The sequence below is a fragment of the Notechis scutatus genome, chromosome 3 (assembly GCF_049901735.1).
Source record: "Notechis scutatus isolate UNSWTSFEM ecotype Mainland chromosome 3, rNotScu1.2, whole genome shotgun sequence".
NCBI classification, from domain to species: domain Eukaryota; kingdom Metazoa; phylum Chordata; class Lepidosauria; order Squamata; family Elapidae; genus Notechis; species Notechis scutatus.
The window spans coordinates 88,741,497-88,760,458 of NC_142011.1; the positions used below are offsets into that span (position 1 = coordinate 88,741,497).

The 18,962-nt window shown below is 37.2% G+C and overlaps 1 protein-coding gene across 4 annotated transcripts in view; it reads left to right on the forward strand.

The window, feature by feature from the left end:
* Nucleotides 1–18,962, forward strand: part of LOC113414762 (putative oxidoreductase ZK1290.5) — a 74,274-nt gene that overhangs the window by 3,948 nt on the left and 51,364 nt on the right. For all 4 annotated transcript variants that reach the window (XM_026671780.2, XM_026671779.2, XM_087960739.1 and 1 more), the window contains exon 2: nucleotides 16,675–16,923. In XM_026671780.2, the coding sequence (XP_026527565.2) occupies nucleotides 16,675–16,923 (249 nt within the window). The remainder of the gene's footprint in view (nucleotides 1–16,674; nucleotides 16,924–18,962) is intronic.

Consider the following 18,962-nt stretch of genomic DNA (forward strand, 5'->3'; position numbering starts at 1 on the left):
TAGTAGTTGGGAATTTAAGTAGCTTATGTCCATGATTGTACACCACATGTACTGCTGGCTAATTTAATCACATTTCTTCAACAAAAATTTATGGATTTGAATCACCCAGAGAACCATAAATGGGCCCCACAAACTGAGTTTGCATTCTATGCTAGGATTATATATAGTTAGCTGGTTTGTGGTTTGATATGTCATGTAAATATAGTCTATGTATTAAGGAAAATTTAGATTGTCTATATTGTGCTCTGTAATAACAGTCTTTTTCTTTGCTATATAAAATAAAGTAATTACTACCTCTAAAAAAAAATATTGTAGGAAAAGAGAAACTTTTGTTTTATGCTTATGATGGCAAGATATTAAATTTACTGTTGATATAACTTGGGAAGCATCAAAACACTTACCTTGCTTAAGTGATACTAATTAGTGTTTATATAGCATACCATATTTTCAGAATGTTTCATTATTTTAATCTTTTAAAAATTAAATGCATTATTCTAATAGAGAGGCATTGTCTTCTGTGCTTCTGATCTGATTTTTCCTGTCAGCTTTGGAATCCTTATTCATCGCTGCCAAATACAACATTATCACTGGACCTGGCCAAAGAATTTATTTATTTAAATGTTTTGATGACTGCCTAATCCTGTCAGAAAGGATAACAATAATAATAAAGCTCACAACAATAATAAAACCAGTAAAAATTGGAAAACCAAGAAAAAACAGGCCCCTGGTCCATCATCTTTGTTTATTTATCCATACAGTCACACTAACTTTCAATAATGCTTCCAAGATCTCATTTTCACTAGAGGAGAACTATGTAAAATAATTAGCTATTTATTGTTTCTTTGGAATGGTGAGAAGAAGCATCAGTCTCCCTGAGAATAAACTGTCTCTGATACAAGATTTAGTTCTGGCAAAGCCTGTTAGCAGTACATTCTAGAAAATGTGGTTAAAGCAATGGGGGAGGAGTTTATATTTGAAGAGAGTAGAAATCTTAGCTTCCCTAGCTTCCACAACCAAAGGTTCCTTAATAGCAATTCTCCATCAGAGGTGTACGTTGCTTCCTGAAGCAAGAGGACACTAAGCCCTGGTTTATTTATTTATGGGTTTATTTTTTATATGAATGTTACTTTTTGATTTTTGGGAGGACTGAAGCTTCAAGAAGATAACGCATATGCCATTGCCAAAAGCTTCATCTCTGAAATTTGAAAGGTAGGTGGAAATAAAACGATTCTTTTCTACGGTCCTTAGAGAAAAGGAATGAAGGTCAACAGATTTGGGTCCTTATCTTCATAGCAATAGCAATAGCACTTAGACTCATATACCACTTTATAGTGCTTTACAGTCCTTTCTAAGTGGTTTACAGAATCAGCATATTGCCCCAACAATTTGGGTCCTCATTTTACCCACCTCGGAAGGATGGAAGGCTGAGTCAAACCTGAGCCTGGTAAGATTCAAACTGCCAAATTGCAGGCAGCTGGCAGTCAGCAGAAGTAGCCTGAATACTGCACTCTAACCACTGCGCCTCATGTTTCATAAGGTAGACATAATGTTTCATAAGGTAGACATCATGATGGAGAAGTCACACTTCCTAAGACCCACTAGATGACCATGTTTCACCAAAGTGACCCAAACAAGAGGTTGAAGTCTTAGAAATGCTTCATCAAGAATGGATGAGACAAACGGAGTGTAAGTGAGAACTTCAAGAAAAAGACAAGGCCATTCTGGAGCATTGCAAATGATACTCTCCTGCCTCGGCTTATCTCACATTACCCTCTCAACTTTGTCAAGAGAAAGCAATAACTGACAGAGTAGGGATATTGGCTCTGTTTGAAAAAGTGGCAAGTGTATAAGAGGTAATGGTCCTACACACACTTGGGTGTATTTCATCTTGAAGCATGGAAAAACTGCTTCTTATCGATGGCGCTGCGAAGCAAATGTTATTTCCTTGTACTAGCACTGATGATTTTACCTAGAGAGCACCAAGGACTTCTCATTTCAACTCCAAGCCGTAATATTTTGTGCCTGTTGAGTGTCTGTAGGAAAAAAATCTGTTAATCAGAATAAAACAGAATAAACAGATGGTGTTTTTTGAGGTTGGTTTTCAGAGATTAGCATCCTCCTTTTGATAAAAAGAAGGAAATATGTTGACAGTTACTTGTGTTTTTATGGGAAATGCAGATACACACTTTACATTGTTTCCATGCTTGACCTCAATTTAGGAAGATTGTTCATTTTGAGCAATACATTTTTGAGGATGTTCATTCTCAAGTAGTCTTTGTCTGCAATGAATGTAAAGATTTACCAAGTTCAGTGAAAGGGATGGAGGAAACCTCAGAAAGTCCTAGTTTAATTTAAAAATTATTGAAAGGGAACCACATATTGTTCCACATTTTACTTCATTTTAACAAAGCGAGAAACTGTCATTTCCTAGTTAGTCTTTCTTAACTCTTCTGTGATTTTGAATAAATTCTTTTTAAACATTTCATTTTAACAAAAAATCCAAGAGTAGTTGGAAACACCTGTGGACTAGAGAAGCTTTATTAGCTGAGTAATGTCTTTAGAAGCCATTTCGTGCAACCATTCTTGTTGAAAGTTGAAGACAGAGATGTAGCAGAGATGTATTGTGGCATGACAAAAAATTGTTTAGCAAGGTATTTGTGTGAACTTTTTATAAAAAGGAAGCCTGTGGAAGAGAAACAAGTAATAGCAGAAAAGTTTGCCATGTAACAGTACTGGAACTTTGTGTGCATTATAGGTATTCATGCTAGGCTTTGGTAATGTAGGTGCTTTTCTACAGTTCAGTGGGGGGTTTTGGGGGGGAAGAAACTTCTTGTTAAATTCTATTGACCTTTTCTGCTGCCATAACATTCAGGAAATTGCCATAATTTTAAGTTGGATAGGCCAGTGTAATAGTATATCCATGTCAGAGAACTAGCATAATTTGACATGGGCAGATTTTGGACCTTGCACGAAGCCACTAACCACTGATAATTTATTGAATAATCTACAGTTAGCCAGGTATCTATAATGAACTAAGGCACACCCAATAATTCATTTTACAGCATAATAATGTGAACCAGTCACAATTTTGAATTCTGCTCAGGCGTCCATTCTTCTTAGACTTGATGCACTGTGAGACATCCAAACTAACCCCCTTCACTGGGTTATTGTGAGAATAATAGTTAAATGCCATCTGTTAAAATGTATAAGAGATTTTAGAGATTGACTTTTCCCACGAAGTTACTCTATGTATAGAATATATGTCTATTTTTAATTACCTTTGAAGAATTCAGGATAGGAAATTGAACCTGCAATCTGCCAATAGCAGTGGAATGCAGTAGAGTTTAATTTGGGTACACAATAGTGCATATTACACTGTAGCAAATTGCATAAAGTATTGATATATTTTGACAATCAAGGAGGTGGATAATCTTTATTGTTTGGAATTCATGTTCTCTTATTCCATGAATGTTTCTTTCATGGGTGCAGCCTTAGCCAACAGCTACTGATGGGCATACATTGCCATTGGGTAAAAACAGATTTCTATAAATGTTACGTGATAGGTTAAATAACAGGTTATTTTCGTGATTAGCAGCCAAAAATCTGTAAGATACAGCCAAAAGTGTTTGGGAAGCAAAATCATTGACGTCCTGTGAAATGAAAGTTCCAACATATTGCATAACGAAAACAAAGATTTCTCTTTTTCTCTATTGCCTTTGATCTATTTTCTAATCAAATCTTTGTTTAATAGGGAGGATGTTAATTGTAGTATCAAACAATTAACATCCTATTAAACAAAGATTCGATTAGAAAATAGATCAAAGGCAATAGAGAAAAAGGGAAATCTTGCCTTAATATGCTCATAAATGAATAAATGAAGCTCAAGATGTAGAGAGCAAGTTTCCAAGATTCTGTAATTTAACCTCTGCTTGTTCTGAACTTGAGAGACTCCTGATTTTGTGGTTGTGAACTGCTCTAAGCAATGTGACAGGCTTGTATTTGTACAGTATTTCTTAAATTCATCAAAGATTGCCAGTGGTACTTTCTTTTAGCATAAGTTTATCACAATTGTAATTCAAAATTGCTTTTCTTTGCCAGGATCTTGGCAAAATCTGGAAGAGCTGAATGGCTGCATCATGTGAGACTACAAATTGGGTTGTAGCCATAGCATCTTCAGCTGAATTGAGGGGGAGGAGAAATGCTGATTTAGTGCTTCCCTTGGGAGTTTTTGATATGTCTTGTCAACAGAAGCAACCGTGCAGAGTTCTGGATTTAAAAACTTCCTTTTGCAATTAATGCATATGTATGAACTACTGTGAAGAATTAGAGGAACAGTTCTCTACTGCTTCGTTCTTGCTTGTTGGTATGGTATGGAAGAAAATGAATGTACACAAAGGCTGCAGGATGCCTTTTATCAGTGAGATTCCAGCTTCTGAACACGAGATGTGGTCTGTTTTGTCTTACAGTCTTGAAGACAAAAGAAGATTAGTATGTGAGATTACACAGATGTCGTGCTTATTTTAGCATATTAGAAGCATACTTGTTTAATACAGAATAAGTGCCGATGGAAATTTATATCTGATATAACTGTGCATAGGATTACGGTGTTATTTATTTAATCCATCCTAAGAAGATAGAGACTTTCATATACAATTGTGTTCTGTCTACAAAAATGACAAAGCAAGCATAATTAATTGGCATCTCAGCTGATACTCTTCCACATTACCCAGGAACTAAGAAACTTGTACATGAAGTTGGAGGTTCGTATTCTGAAATTTTGGGTTAGTTTCTGAATGTTTCATTACCAGGCTAGGTAACATCTTCCGTGGATGTAACTTAGCCTGGTAACAAAACATTTGGAAACCAACGCACAAAGTCAGAGAACAAATCTCTACCCTCATCCTACAACCGAGCTACATATTTTTGCCACCATCGCAAGCTTATACATTTCTGGGCTGAAGTAGGACAGCCTCGTAATTTTAGTTTGGCTTGGCAATTTCACAGACACAATAGGGCTCTTACCAAATCTGATTAAGTTCTATAGGCCAGAATGAATATATTGACAGGAAGAGAAGGAGGAGAAAGTCAGTATTCAAGAAGGTGAATAATCATTGGAAAGGAATTTAGTTTCCATCTTGGAATTTAGTTTTATCTTGATTACTCTTGTCCTTGTTTTTGTCTCAGGCATTGTAGTTGTGTATATTTGTGCAGCTACTCAGATAAAAAGTGACAATAAATTATGACATTACAGTACCAAGAAATCTTAAGTTTACACATTGCCCCTCTGTGGAGCTATGATGAGATCCGAAGCTTTTGTTTCCATTTTTGATACATCATTTATCCCAAGACAGAATTTAATTAAATTCTTCTATATTAAAATAAGCCATCTTTAAACTAAAGGGTATGAAACAATTTTGTTCTGATAAATCATAACTTATCACAGTTTAGGTAGGTTTCTAATGTATTATTATAATGTATTATAATGTATCTATCCTGGTGTCTTAACTGCCGCACCAAAGTAGAAAGGTAATTTACAGTTTTATAGATCTGTGAAATAAATTAATTGCTTGAAAAGTATAATCCTGTTTTATTCATCTCATTGTTAAGAAACTGTATACAAACACACCTTTTCAATTTTCTCTCTAGGGAACTAAAAGAAAATTAAAGAGACTGAAGATCTAACCAGGTATACTGTAGGAAGTCCTGAAAAGTCATTTCAGTTGTAACAAAAGAAATAGAGTGGAAATAATTTTAAACTGGTTCACACCAGCAATCCTTCGTGAACTATTAACTGTTCAGATCTAGTCACAAAACATTATTCTGAGGAGAAAAGGTTTAGTGAACCCTGGAAATTGGATTTGATTTATGCCAGAAAATCTGCCTTTTCACTGCTTGAGATTTTCTATGGAAGAAAGCCACAGCCTTTTACCAAACGGTTTCTAAGGAAACATCTTATAGCCGAGCATCTGAAAACAATTTGGTTGTTAATGAGAAATAGTTCCCACAACGGTGGGAAAGTGTTGAGTGAAAGAAAAGACTTCAAGATTTTGGCACTTTCTCCAGAAAGACGTTTGAAAATAAAAGTGTGCTGCTGCTATAGCACAGCTTATGAAATTTCCTACATGGAGTGGGCTTTCATTACCTGCTTTTCAATTGTCTCCACTCTGGTTTCAGATCTCCTCCTCCTTCCTGTAGATAAACTTTGTGCTTGCTTTTAAAAAGGAAAAAAAAAGATGAAAATTGGCAGTATGGAACAGGGTCTCCAATGTGGGTCCCTTAGCACTCACAGCTAACATGCCCTTGGAGGTCTGCACTTCAGGAAGAGTCATAGAGAAGAAGGATGATATAGAAACTAGTTTTATACTTTAGGCTAAGTCCACTTTAAGACTTGTGGACTTCAACTCCCAGAATTCCTCCTCCAGTCATGTTAGCTCAGGAATTCTAGGAGTTGAAATCCACAAGTCTTAAACTTGCCAAGTTTGAAGACCCTTGTTCTGAGGCATGCTTTATGATTTAATGTATATATTCAGTTACAGGTAGTCCTCGACTTACGACCACAATTGGGCCCAAAATTTCTGTTGCTGAATGAAACATTTATTAAGTTGTTGAGTTTTGCCTCATTTTACAATTTTTCTTTCCATGGTTAGTAAGTGAATCACTGCAGTTGTCAGGTTAGTGATACGGTTTTTAAGCGAATCTGGTTTCCCCATTGACTTTGCTTGCCAGGAGATCACAAAAAGGTGCTCACATGACCCCAGGACACAGCAGCTGTCATAAAGATGAGTCAGTTGCCAAGCATCTGAATTTTGATCCATGTGTCAATGGGGATGTGAAAAATGATCATAAGTTACTTTTTTCAATGCCATTGTAACTTTGGTCACTAAATGAAGTTGAGGGCTACCTGTATATGTTACATGGCTTAGCATAATTGGTAGATTTTCATTCTGTTCATGAGTAAAACTAAGACTTGGGTAAGGAAAAGCTTTCCCACTTCAGCCCAGTCTTCTTAATATCTAGCAGAAGGCCCTATAATGATAGGTGAGGCATTTAGCTCTACGTGTAAAATGGCCCCCAGAGCAGCACCAACAACCATAATAGCTATAGCAGTTTTTCTCTCCGCTTTTTTGCAGTTTTGATGGATACTGTAATTAACAGAGTTGGAGGGGTCCTTGTAGGTCATCCAGTCCAACCCCCCGCACCCAAGCAGGAGACCCCACATCATTTAATTACAAAATCAAATAGACATAAAATGCAGAAGCTGATTAAAATTAAAAACATGTTTATTTATCAAGATAATCCAACCTAGTAATAAAATGGTAACTAGTACTTTTTAATTGTGGTGAATTTTCTTCAGATTGTTCATGACTCTCAGTCCTAAAACTATGAATGATTTCTAGGGCATTATGTTGGTGGTGGCGCAGTGGTTAGAATGCAGTACTGCAGGCTACTTCTGCAGACTGCCGGCTGCCTGCAGTTTGGCAGTCCAAGTCCCACCAGCTCAAGGTTGACTCAGCCTTCCATCCTTCTGAGGTTGGTAAAATGAGGACCCAGATTGTTGGGGGCAGAATGCTGATTCTGCAAACCGCTTAAAGAGGGCTGTAAATAAGCACCGTGAAGTGTAAGTCAGGGGTGTCAAACCCATGGCATCATGGCGTCATCACATGACATATTGGGACTTTGCCCCCCTTCACTAAACCGGACAGGGGCAGGTCTAGCATGTGATGCATCCAGCAAAATTGGCAAAGGCCAATTTTCTTCAACTATATTTGTAATTCTGTCTGATTATCTTAAAGCCTATCTATGCACCTAAGTATCTAAGTATCTAATAATATACAGTGAATTTGTTTGTAAATTTTATTTTTATTTTATTTATTTTGTATTCCACCTTCTACCAGTTTTGTCAATAGCAGTTGCCAGATTCCCATCTGAGGTGAGGATAGAGAGAACCTGAAATCCCTGGATATTTTTATTATCATCTGGCTGGGCCTCAAAGGGTGGATGAGGTGCTTAGCTCAGGCCTTTATCAAGTGGTAGGCTATGTGCCATCCTTTGATGTGGGCTGACCTTGAAGAGAGGCCTCAGAGAGGTTTTTCCTTTACGGTTGTTTCTTTGGAGAATTGCAAGTCTCCTCTTTTTTGCTGAGATTTGGAGGATATTGTGGATGGCTTGGCTCTCACAAAGTAAGAATGTGGAGGGAGTAAGGATGATGATCTTGATGGAGATAAGCAAAAGCTGCTGCCTTTATTTTTTGGCTTCAGCATTCTGTGAACCTTGCCATGGTACTTTATTTATAATGGCTTATGCTTTAACACCACGTGATCTTGGCCAATTGTTAAAAATCATATTAAACAAAATAAATCTCAGCGTGATGTGTGAAGGCAGCTATTGACTAGCTGTCTACAGATAGCCCTTGACTTATCACCATCTGTTTAGTGACCAATCAAAGGTAGAATGTTGCTTTAAAAAGTGAGTTATGGCCGGTGCTCACATCTACAACTGTTGTAGTATCCCCACAGTCAGATCCTGGAGTTGTATAATCATCATTTGCCACCTTCCCATCTGGCTTCTGACAAGTCAATGAGGGAACCTGGATTCACTTAATCTTGTGATTCATTTAAAGACCATGCAAAAAAAATCATGAAATTGGGTGCAGTCACATGATGACTCACTTAACAATTGCATTACTTTAGTGGCCAAAATTCTAGTCATAATTGTGCTTATAAGTAGAGGACTACCTATATCTATCTATTAAAATGCTATTTCAAAACACATTAAAACATCAGGATTTTGTGCTTCTTGTGAGGGGTACTTAGTTATCCATACACAATGAACCAGTGTTGGGATTCAATTTTTTTTACTTTTGGTTCTGTGGGGTGGCTTGGTGGGTGTGGCAGGGGAAGGATACTGTAAAATCTCCATTCCCACCCGACTCCAGGGGAAGGATACTGTAAAATCCCCATTCTTTCCCTACCCCACTAACCTGCTTTCCAGCTCTGTTCTCCCATGCAGGGCAACAAAAGAAGACCCAGCCGATCAGCTGGGACTTGGGAGGCAGAGAATAGATGGGGGCAGGGCCAGTCAGAGGTGGTATTTCGAACTACTCAAAATTTCTACTACCGGTTCTCCAGAACTGGTCAAAACCTGCTGAATACCACCTCTGCAATGAATGAACAGGAAAGCTTGCCTAAATGTATATTTTAATACAAGGGACAAGTCACGTTTTCAGGAAAAAGAACTCTCACAAAATGTCTCATAATAATGACTCATGCCCTTTCCAAATTATATATAAAAGAATTAAATGGTGAAAGTCTTGCAAAATTGTCATATCTCATTCCCAGGATATTATATGGTTTGGGCTGAAAAAACACTAGTTTTATGAGATGGAAGCCACTATTAAATGTTTAAAACATAATTTAATTTGGCTCTTCAGATTCCATCTAGGAGTATTGTGGTTGTCATACTGCTGGCCTCTGTTATACACTCTTTTAGAGCAAAGGGAAGGTTTCTACAGGAATCTTCATTTAAGTCATTCCTGTACATTTATTAAGGTATTTGTGTATAATTCAGGGCATTCCCACAGGAGATAGCTAAACCCTGGAATGAATCCTCCATTTCACTTGAAGTTTTGTCACAGTTCATTGAAAACATGTATAGTGATGACAACACTGTTTTCCAAAAACTTTTCATTTCATTATGGGGTGAAGTAACTATTTACAAAAACCCTGGTTTTTTGAGACACATATGTAAAAATTGCTATAACGACACTCCTATGAGCGGGGCTTTGCAAACAGCTGTTACAACTCAATCTTACAAAGGAATTTTCTGAGGGCTGGTTTTGTTTCCTAAATTCTATTGACAATTTCAAATATTTTGTGGACTATTGCACTTGAATGAAGAAATAGCTTCGCTCCTTTGACAAGCTGACATTCAGAACTTCATTTTTAAATACCATAAAGTCACACATCATACATGGTAACACATCATGGCTGGCTTTGTTAGAAAAAAGGCAACTAGTCCTAGTGACCTTTTCATAGTGTTAGGCTAGCCACAGTTTTTATGTGTGGTTAGAATCTGAACTTGCTTTTGAAGCATCAGCTCTGCTAGAGAAATCACATCACTTTGATTTTAATGAAAAATGGCATTTCTTATACATTATTGATTTATTAAAAACAAGATAGATGGTTTAAATAAAAACTATCAGAAACTTGATTCCTTTTTTTAGACAGTGTTTCTGATTTAGAAGTAAGTTTCTTAAACAAAAGAAGGGAGCTGAAAAGTCAAGTGATATTTTGTTAAAGCATTCCTATGATGCCTGAATGTTAAGTAACTTGGAGGAAAGCAAACCCCATTGCCATGGGACTGTAGAACTGAAGTGTAGCACAATCAGGCCTCATCCATCAGCCAGAAAACTGAGTGTTTTGTTCTGAAAAAAATCATAATGCAAGGCGACCAAGCTGACCCCACTTCTCTTCTTTATCCTTTACCAGGAAACCACTAGAAGGTCTACCATCAGAATGTGTTTTTCCCCTCTTGTTTTTTTAAACCCTTTTTTTCCCTCTTGTGCCAAAGTTTTAAAGATATGAACTTGAGATCGGGTCCGTCTTCTCTTTGTTACCTGAAATATCAGGTAAAAATGGCTTAAATTAATAAGTGCCAGATTTATTTTACATTTTACATATACAGGTTCTGCAAAGACTTTCCTCAGACCTTGACATCAGGTGATATTATTCAGGATTAAAGCAAGTCAGATAATTATCCATAGGTTTCCTTAGCACACATCCTGTTTTTACGCAAACAAAGAACTTCCAGAGGATAAATACCTAAGCTATGATTCTGAATTGCTATAGGAAACACAATAGTTAAAATGTTTGACGCTTTTCAGGCAGGAAATTAATTCTGAGAGCTGAAAAACAGAGTAATGGCCTATTCATAGCAGAAGCCAAGTAAACGTATAAAACTTTATGGAGCTTTTGAAAATTTAACAGATAGCCATTTTTATGTAGTGGTGTTGAGATTAGTGAATGGTTAGTTATAATTAGGATTTAATGCCACACGATTTTATTTTCATTCCTATTTGTAAAGCTTTCAAGGAATTCTTCAAGGGTTTTATTCTCCCCATGAAACTTTTCTTTTAATTTTTAACAGTACACAGAACTAAAAGCATACAACCAGGTTTTGGAGAAAAACTTGAGATAATAAACGTTGCATGGGGCTACCATATGAGAGCGCTAAAAATCTGCTTGCAGATGATAACTCAAGTGTTGTTTTTTTTAGTTTATTTGAAAAGGAAATGTGTCTGTACTAAATCAAACATTGTAGCAGACTCTTCTGCATCTATCTACAGACATTTATTCCTACCTAAGTATGTGCAAGATTGTTAAAAATGAGCTAAACCAAGGCTGTCAAACTCCCGGCCTGTGGACCGGATGCGTCATCTGTTGGGCCACGCCCACACTCAGTATAGTGAAGGGGGACAAAATCCCGATATGTCACGATGCGAGTTTGACACCCCTGATCATTAAAATATTATTTTCCTAAAGAATATTGGCATTGGTATATTTAGCCATTAAACTAGTGAAAAAGAAGAGGCTCCAGAATTGAAGCTACATCTGATTTGGGCTTTAATTTGGATTAAAGGTTTGAAAAAAAAAAAAGATTCCTGCAGGCAGCATCTGAACCACAAGATACTGCCAGCTGATCCCAGAGGTAATATTCAAGACCCATCCTAGATGCCTTGTGGCTGCTGTGCGGCTTTTAAATTAAAATTCTGCTGCAACTGTGTGACTTTCCAGGCAGCCTTTGTTAACTGGAATGTGGTTAATCTAGATTCTAGACTCAAAATAAAGGGAAACTTGAGGGAAATCAAGTTGAAGGTGGATAGATGGTTGCTTGGCAACCCTGATGCCTCTTGCTTCCAGATTTAACAGGAAACATTAGAATTGCATAGCTGGCACTCAAGGGCTATATACTTGACTTACTTTAATAATAGTATGAATTTAAAACAAAAAAAATAGTTAAATTTCACTGATAGTTCTGGGTTGAAAAGGAATAAGGCCATATTTTAATTTAATATTCAGAATCAATAGCAGTCATCTCTTTATACATATATTACATAAGTAAATATTCTAAAGTGCAAAAATGTTCTGAATTCCCTCCCCCTCCCCCCCCCCCCTCTCTTTCTCTCTCTCCATCTTATTTTCTTACTGGAATCTGTGATGCATAAAACTGTCTGAGAAGATTTGCAAGACCTTTAAAGAAACCCATTCATTCTGTTTTCTTAGAAATGACAATTTGAATTGGAAACAAATGCAGTAGTTACAACCTAATTTCATTGGCATTGATAACAATTTATTAATTGGGATGGATTTGTTATGCACAAAATATCGTAGTTTTCCTTTAATTTATCATTAGTGTCTTTATGTAACATGTTCCTTATTGATGCTTTCCGACTTCCTTTATAACATATTGCATTTAATTACATGTATAGGTAGTCCTCGAGTTACGACCATAATTGAGCCCAAAATTTATGTTGTTAAGTGAAACATTTGTTAAGTGAGTTTGCCCCATTTTACAACTTTTCTTGCCACTTCTTGTTAAGTCATTGCATTTGTTAAGTTAGTTAGTTACAAGGTTGTTAAGTGAATCTGGATTCCCCATTGACTTTGCTTGTCAGAAGGTTGCAAAAGCAGATCACATGACTTGAGGACACTGCAGTGGTCATAAATATGAACTAGTTGCCACGCATGTGATCATCGGAAGTTGCAATGGTCATAAGTGTGAAAAACGGTCATTCGTCAGTTTCTTCAGTCCGTTGTAACTAAATGAACTGTTGTAAGTCAAGGACTACCTGAGCAGTATACTGTAGTATGATATATAAGTATTGAATATTCAATGAAACTTCTTGAATTTGGATTTACCAGGGTTTTAATTTTCATTATTTCAGCTGTGTGATTAATGATACAAAGGACACTTTTTTTTTGTTATTCAAAAAATAAGAGCAGAACTCACTTTTTAACTTTTTCCCTTTTTCAATCCTTTCCCCCAACTTTTCTGTTACTTTGTATTTTACTTCTCTCTTAAAATTAATAATAATTTAAAAAGGTAAGAACAATATAAATTTAAAAAGGTAAGAACAAGAACTTAAGGCTCCTCTGTGGAGTATACTGTATATTTATTTAATCAGGGTAGATTTGGAGTCTAGCACAGGGGTCTTCAAACTTGACAGCTTTAAGACTCATGGACTTCAACTCCCAGAGTTCCTCCTCCAGTCATGTTAGCTCAGGAATTCTGGGAGTTGAAGTCCACAAGTCTTAAAATTGCCAAGTTTGAAGACCCTTGGTCAAGGAACTCCTCAGATTGCACAATAGGTCTCTCTAGGGTGGTATAACACCATCCAGCACCAAAAATGACATAATCCTGGAACCAGTGGGCCCTCAAAACCAGAGTCACTCAGTCTTGTCCAGGGTTCAGATGAAGCCTGTTGTTCCCTATCCAGACTTTCTCTAGCACAATGCTCCTTCCTTCTCCTATTTTCTCCACAACTCAACACAACCTGTGAGGTAAATTGGGCTGAGAGAGAGAGTGACTGGTCCAAAGTGACCCAGTTGGCTTTCATGCCCAAGGCTGGACTATAAACGTGGTCTCCATGTTTTTAGCTTGGTGCCTTAATCACTAGGCCACACTGGCTTCTTTTACTACTTGGCAACCTCCTTTTCTTCATGTGAGCCAGAGAGGGTGAAGCTTCCGTACAGTGAGAATAGAAAGGAAATGTGCAGCGGGGGGAGGGATGTTAAAACCCTAGCATAGAACCACGAAGGTGTGTGTGTAATCTAAGGAAGTGAATAGAAAACAGGGTGAAAGACTCCAACATTTCATGGAAACTTTGTGTCTTGAGGTGGGCAAATAGGGAAAGGATAGTGGGAAGGGTAAATTGGTGAGAAATGTGAGGAACAGTAGGTCTGGGTGTCTTCTGTAGCTTCCTTTGAGCTATAAAAAGGGAGGTAACCTAAAAAGTGAAGGGTTATGTCTCACTTTTGCACATTTGCAATGTTATATCAATATTTTCGTTTGGATAAATAACTAGCATAGATCAACCTTATTTTCCCCTTTCGTATATCTATTTTTAAGGAGAAAATAGGAGTGAATTAATGACAATTACAGATGAGACCAAGCTTGGAACACTATTAAAACTAAAGCTCAGGAAACCATACATTGCAAAGTGAACAATCTCAGGAACTGGGCTAATACAATGGAAACTGGTAGTGCAAAGTTGTGTCTTTGAAAACATTTCTCAGGGTTAGTTTATGTTATATAAAGCATAGATAGTCCTCGACTTACGACTGTAACGCAGCCGGTAATTTCAGTTGTAAGACATGAAAGTCGTAAGTGGAGGCACCCACGTGACTGGCCCAATTTTATGATCTTTATTGCAGCTATCATTAAGCAATCATTCATGACTGTCACAGTCATTATGTGAGACAATGCAATAATCAGCCTTAAAAGTGATCTGATTGTCAACTGCTCAAATTGCAATCATGTGATGAGGGAGGAATGAATGAAGTTATAAATATCTTTTGGGGGAGGGGTCTGTAACTTCAAATGGTTGCTAAGTGTCCAGTCATTAAGAAAGAACTACCAGTATAGTACTACCAGATCTGACTATGTAAAGGTTGGAAGGTGGAAAAAAATTATTTATATATTTAAATTTCTTCTGCTGACATCCCGTGGTTGGCTGGATTTTTGCAGACCAAACTTGGTAGTCCTAATAAATATGTGAAGAGTTGTGTATGTATTGTAGGGAGAACAAGATGTTTTAACTGGTTGGTATGTATGTGAGCTAACAGCCATGTTGTTGAGCTACCTTATGGTTGATGAATAATGAGTTTATAAACTCGACAAATTCTGACTTCAGTAAACTATGGATGAACAAACAAAGGTTTTTATATTGTAAGCCAACAGTGTTCTGAACCTGATTGCCTAGAGAAATTTAAGTATTGTATGAACCTCAATTTTAGTAAGTACTGTAGTCAGTTAAAAAGCTGACCAAACGTACATCAAACAGGTGACCTTGAAAACTGGCTATACTCAGAAGATTGAAATAGGAATTTGCGCTTCCCTAAATGCAAAGTCTCTAGACAAGTGGGCTGTTGGCAGGAAAAAACAGCTGAAGGAAAGTCTAAGATAAGATAACTACAGCTTTCTACTCTTGGGGTCCAACATTCTTTATCTTGCAGGCCTCCTGCTATCCCCCCCCCCCCCCCCCAGCTAAACCACTTCCTCTCCTGCTGGCATACATATTGCCCTTGATTTAAACCTCCAGCAAGTGCCAGGGTGAAACTAATGTATTGAGCAGTTTGCCACCCTGTATCTCCACTTTGCATTTCCTTATTCAGAGCAGGGAAAGGGTTCTGTAATACAATTCCAGGGTTCTGTAACACAAATTATTGTGTGAATGTTCAGGACAGTTTTAGTCCACCTAGTAACTTGCAAGTGGATTAATCCATAATTTTCATCCGCATAGGAGGGGGAATATTGCGCTAGGGAAATTGATCCCCGTTTAATAAGCTGGCGTTGCAAAATGGCAAAAGGAGGGTCTGATCTGCATCTTTAGAAAATCATTTATTGGGCAGGAAAAAGTAACCATGAGATCTGAACAGCTTTAGAGGACAAGAGAAAAGGAGAGAAGAACAATATAGGGAGTCCTTCACTTATGGCCACAATTGAGCCTAAAGTTTCCATTGATGAGCAAGGCAGATGTTAAGTGAATTTTGCTCCATTTCAGAACCTTGTTTACCATAGTTCTTACATGAATAATGTCATTAAGCAAATCTGGGTTCTCCTGTTGACTTTGTTTGTTGAAAGCTGGTTGGGAAGGTTACAAATGGTGATCACACAAACCTGGGACAGTGTAACTGTCCTAAATACATGCAGAGTCCAAAATTTGATCCTGTGACCACAAGGGTGCTGCAGTAGTTATAAGTGTGGAAACCGATCATAAGTCAGTTTTTCAATGCTGTTGTAATTTTGAACAGTTACTACATGAATGGTTGTAAGTCGAGGACTACCAGTAGTAAGTATAAATGGAATTATTATCTAAAGAAGCTTTAGGCTTCAAGAAAGGCAGAGAATCTTTGATTCATCAATGGGGCTTCAGAAAAAGAACAGAAGTTTCAAAGATGGGAGGGGAAATAGTATCTTTTCCAGGTAGTTTGCTATAACAGAAAAAGGAAATAAAGTGGTGAAGATTTAAAGGGATATAAAATGAAGTCAAAAAGATCTTATGATACCAATAAATGCCCATTCAAAACTAAATTTGCTGGATGCCAAGAAGTAGCTTAAAGCTCAGTCCTACGTATCCCTTAATATATGTGTCATATTACTTTTTTCCTATTTTATTTGATTTTTATCTATCTCATTTGTTCTTTCTCTCATTTTATTAATCTCATTTTTTAAATTTTTTATATTGGTCTTTGACTTATAAATTAAAAAAATAATAATGAAATAAGTTACTTAAAACAGCTACAATAGACAGATGACCCAAATAACAAAACCAAACCATTCCTAGTCAGTTCATTTCACATGGTTTACCATTACTTTATATTTCTGTAATGTTCTGTAGGAAATTCAGAGCATATTAACAAAATAATGACTTTTTCCCCGCTCTGATGTTTCAAGGAACATCCCATCAAGGCGGCTATTCCCACGAGGCAGTGGTATACGCGCTTCAGAAATGTGGCATTCGTCATATCGACACGGCAAAACGATATGGCTGTGAATCGCTCCTGCAGAAGGCTATCAAAGAGAGTGGAATTGCACGGGAGGATCTCTGGATAACAACCAAACTCTGGCATGCTGACTATGGCTATGACAAAACAAAACAAGCCTGCTTGGAATCTTGCAACAGACTTGGGGTGGAATATCTAGGTATGAAGCTGGCTTTTGTTTGTTTTTTTATTCCTGTTCAGATTATTATAGTCATAAATCTTGGTGCACGTTTAATATATTGCATCACCTGTAACAACATGCTTTTATGATTGCTCTGGATCACAAATAAGAATTTTTAATAGGGAGATTATTCCTTTAGATTCTTTAGCTAATCTCTTTAGCATAGGAAAGAAAACATATCATAACAAGGATTAGAAGGTTATTAAGATAATTTGTCTCCTTAGCTTTGAATGATTGATTATGTGCCATCAAGTTGGTGTCAGTTCTTAGTGACTTAACATAGATTTTCTCTTGAATGATCTATTCCCCAACTGCTCCTTCAGGTGCAGCCATTGCTGCTGTATCCATTGATGTTGTAATTGAGTCAATCTTTCCCAACATTATAGACTTCTCTAAAGAGCTAGGTCTTCACATAATATGAAAATTGAAGCCTGATCATTTGTGCCTTGACCAAGACTCTGAGTCAATTTGTTCAATTATCCATTTCTTTTTTGGGGGGGTGGGTGGGTGGGTTGGCTATTCATGATTATTTATTCTCAGAACTCTTCTCCAGTGCCAACATGAAAAAGTCTCACTAATTTTTCTATCCTGCTTAATCTTAATATTGATGAAATTGCAGTACTCTTAAAGCACTCCCCCTTTTAAGAAAGGAACAATTCAGAAAAAGGGTCATGTGATCTGTATTTCTTACTTTAAATCAGGGGGCCCCAACAGATTTATCCCCACTAACTGGGCCATGGCTTGTTTGGAACAGGGCCTTGTGAGCGGCTGGCTGGCACACGCACACACGTGAACAGAGGGCCAACACACATGCACAAAGTTTGAGTTATGTGAGCAGCAGCTGGTGTGCATGTGCACAAGCAGTGAATGTTGGGAATGCTGCCTTAAATGATTGCCTCTGTTAATAGCAATGTTATTAGTGATGTTATCTGCTATAGATCTTAAACCAGCATTTAGCTGCTTGCTGTCATAAGATCTCTATAGAACCTAGAATAAGTTTAGTCTTAGCACCATTTAATAGGACTAATTTTTACTGATCTGTTTTTCTTAATTTTTCTTACAAATAGGGAACCTCAAACTTAAACCTAGAAAGATTCTGATGAGACTTAGCGGTACACCCATAAATTGTATAATTAATCTGTTGCAAACAATTCCTTATCCCCTTGTTACAACATTGTGATTAATTTGCTTGAGGAAAAAGGGCACACTTGATACAAACATTCTTAGCATCCCTAGTTTGCATCAGAAATCAGTATGGATGAAATCCTTCCCCAAGGAAAATCAACATTTTAGTTGGTTCAGATTGGACCCTTAAGCCAATATGTTTTGACATAGTATAACCATTGTGATGACAGTTTGTGGCTTAGCATGTTTTGTGAGTACAGCCAGAAATTCAACCCCTGCCACTGTAAAGCAAGAAAGCCATAGTTTAGAACAAGGGTGTCAAACTCGCGTCGTCACGGTGGCGTCACATGACATATTGGGACTTTTTTCCCCTTAGCTAAACTGGGCGGGGGTGGGGCCAGCACATGACACATCCAGCCTGCGGGCCACGAGTTTGATGCCCCTGGCTTAGAATTATTAGGAGATTTTCTTCATTAAGAATTAGGAAGAACTGCAGAAAGACATTACGTCTCCCAAACTCCTTCTAAAAAGAAACAGGAACCAGAGAAAGGAAGCATTAACTCATGCCTTTTCTATGTTTGTGTGCATTAGATGCATTAAACTAGTTACAGATAGCCTAGTCATCTGGTTTTGATTCAAACCGAAGTAGGGTCTTGAAATATTCTTCTCCTTGAATTAATGCTTTTTGTCATGCTAAATGGGTTTATTGAAAGTTTCCTTTGCATTCAGAAAAGGATGCTGAATTAGTACTGGGTTTCTCTTCTGTCACAAATACTGAAGAATATTCTCATAAGCAAAGAACTAATGATTAAATACTGTCTCAACAAACTGTTTTATTTTTCTTTCCTATCTTTTAGTTTCTCTAGAGTTTTTTTGTCTTTGTTCTTTTGTTT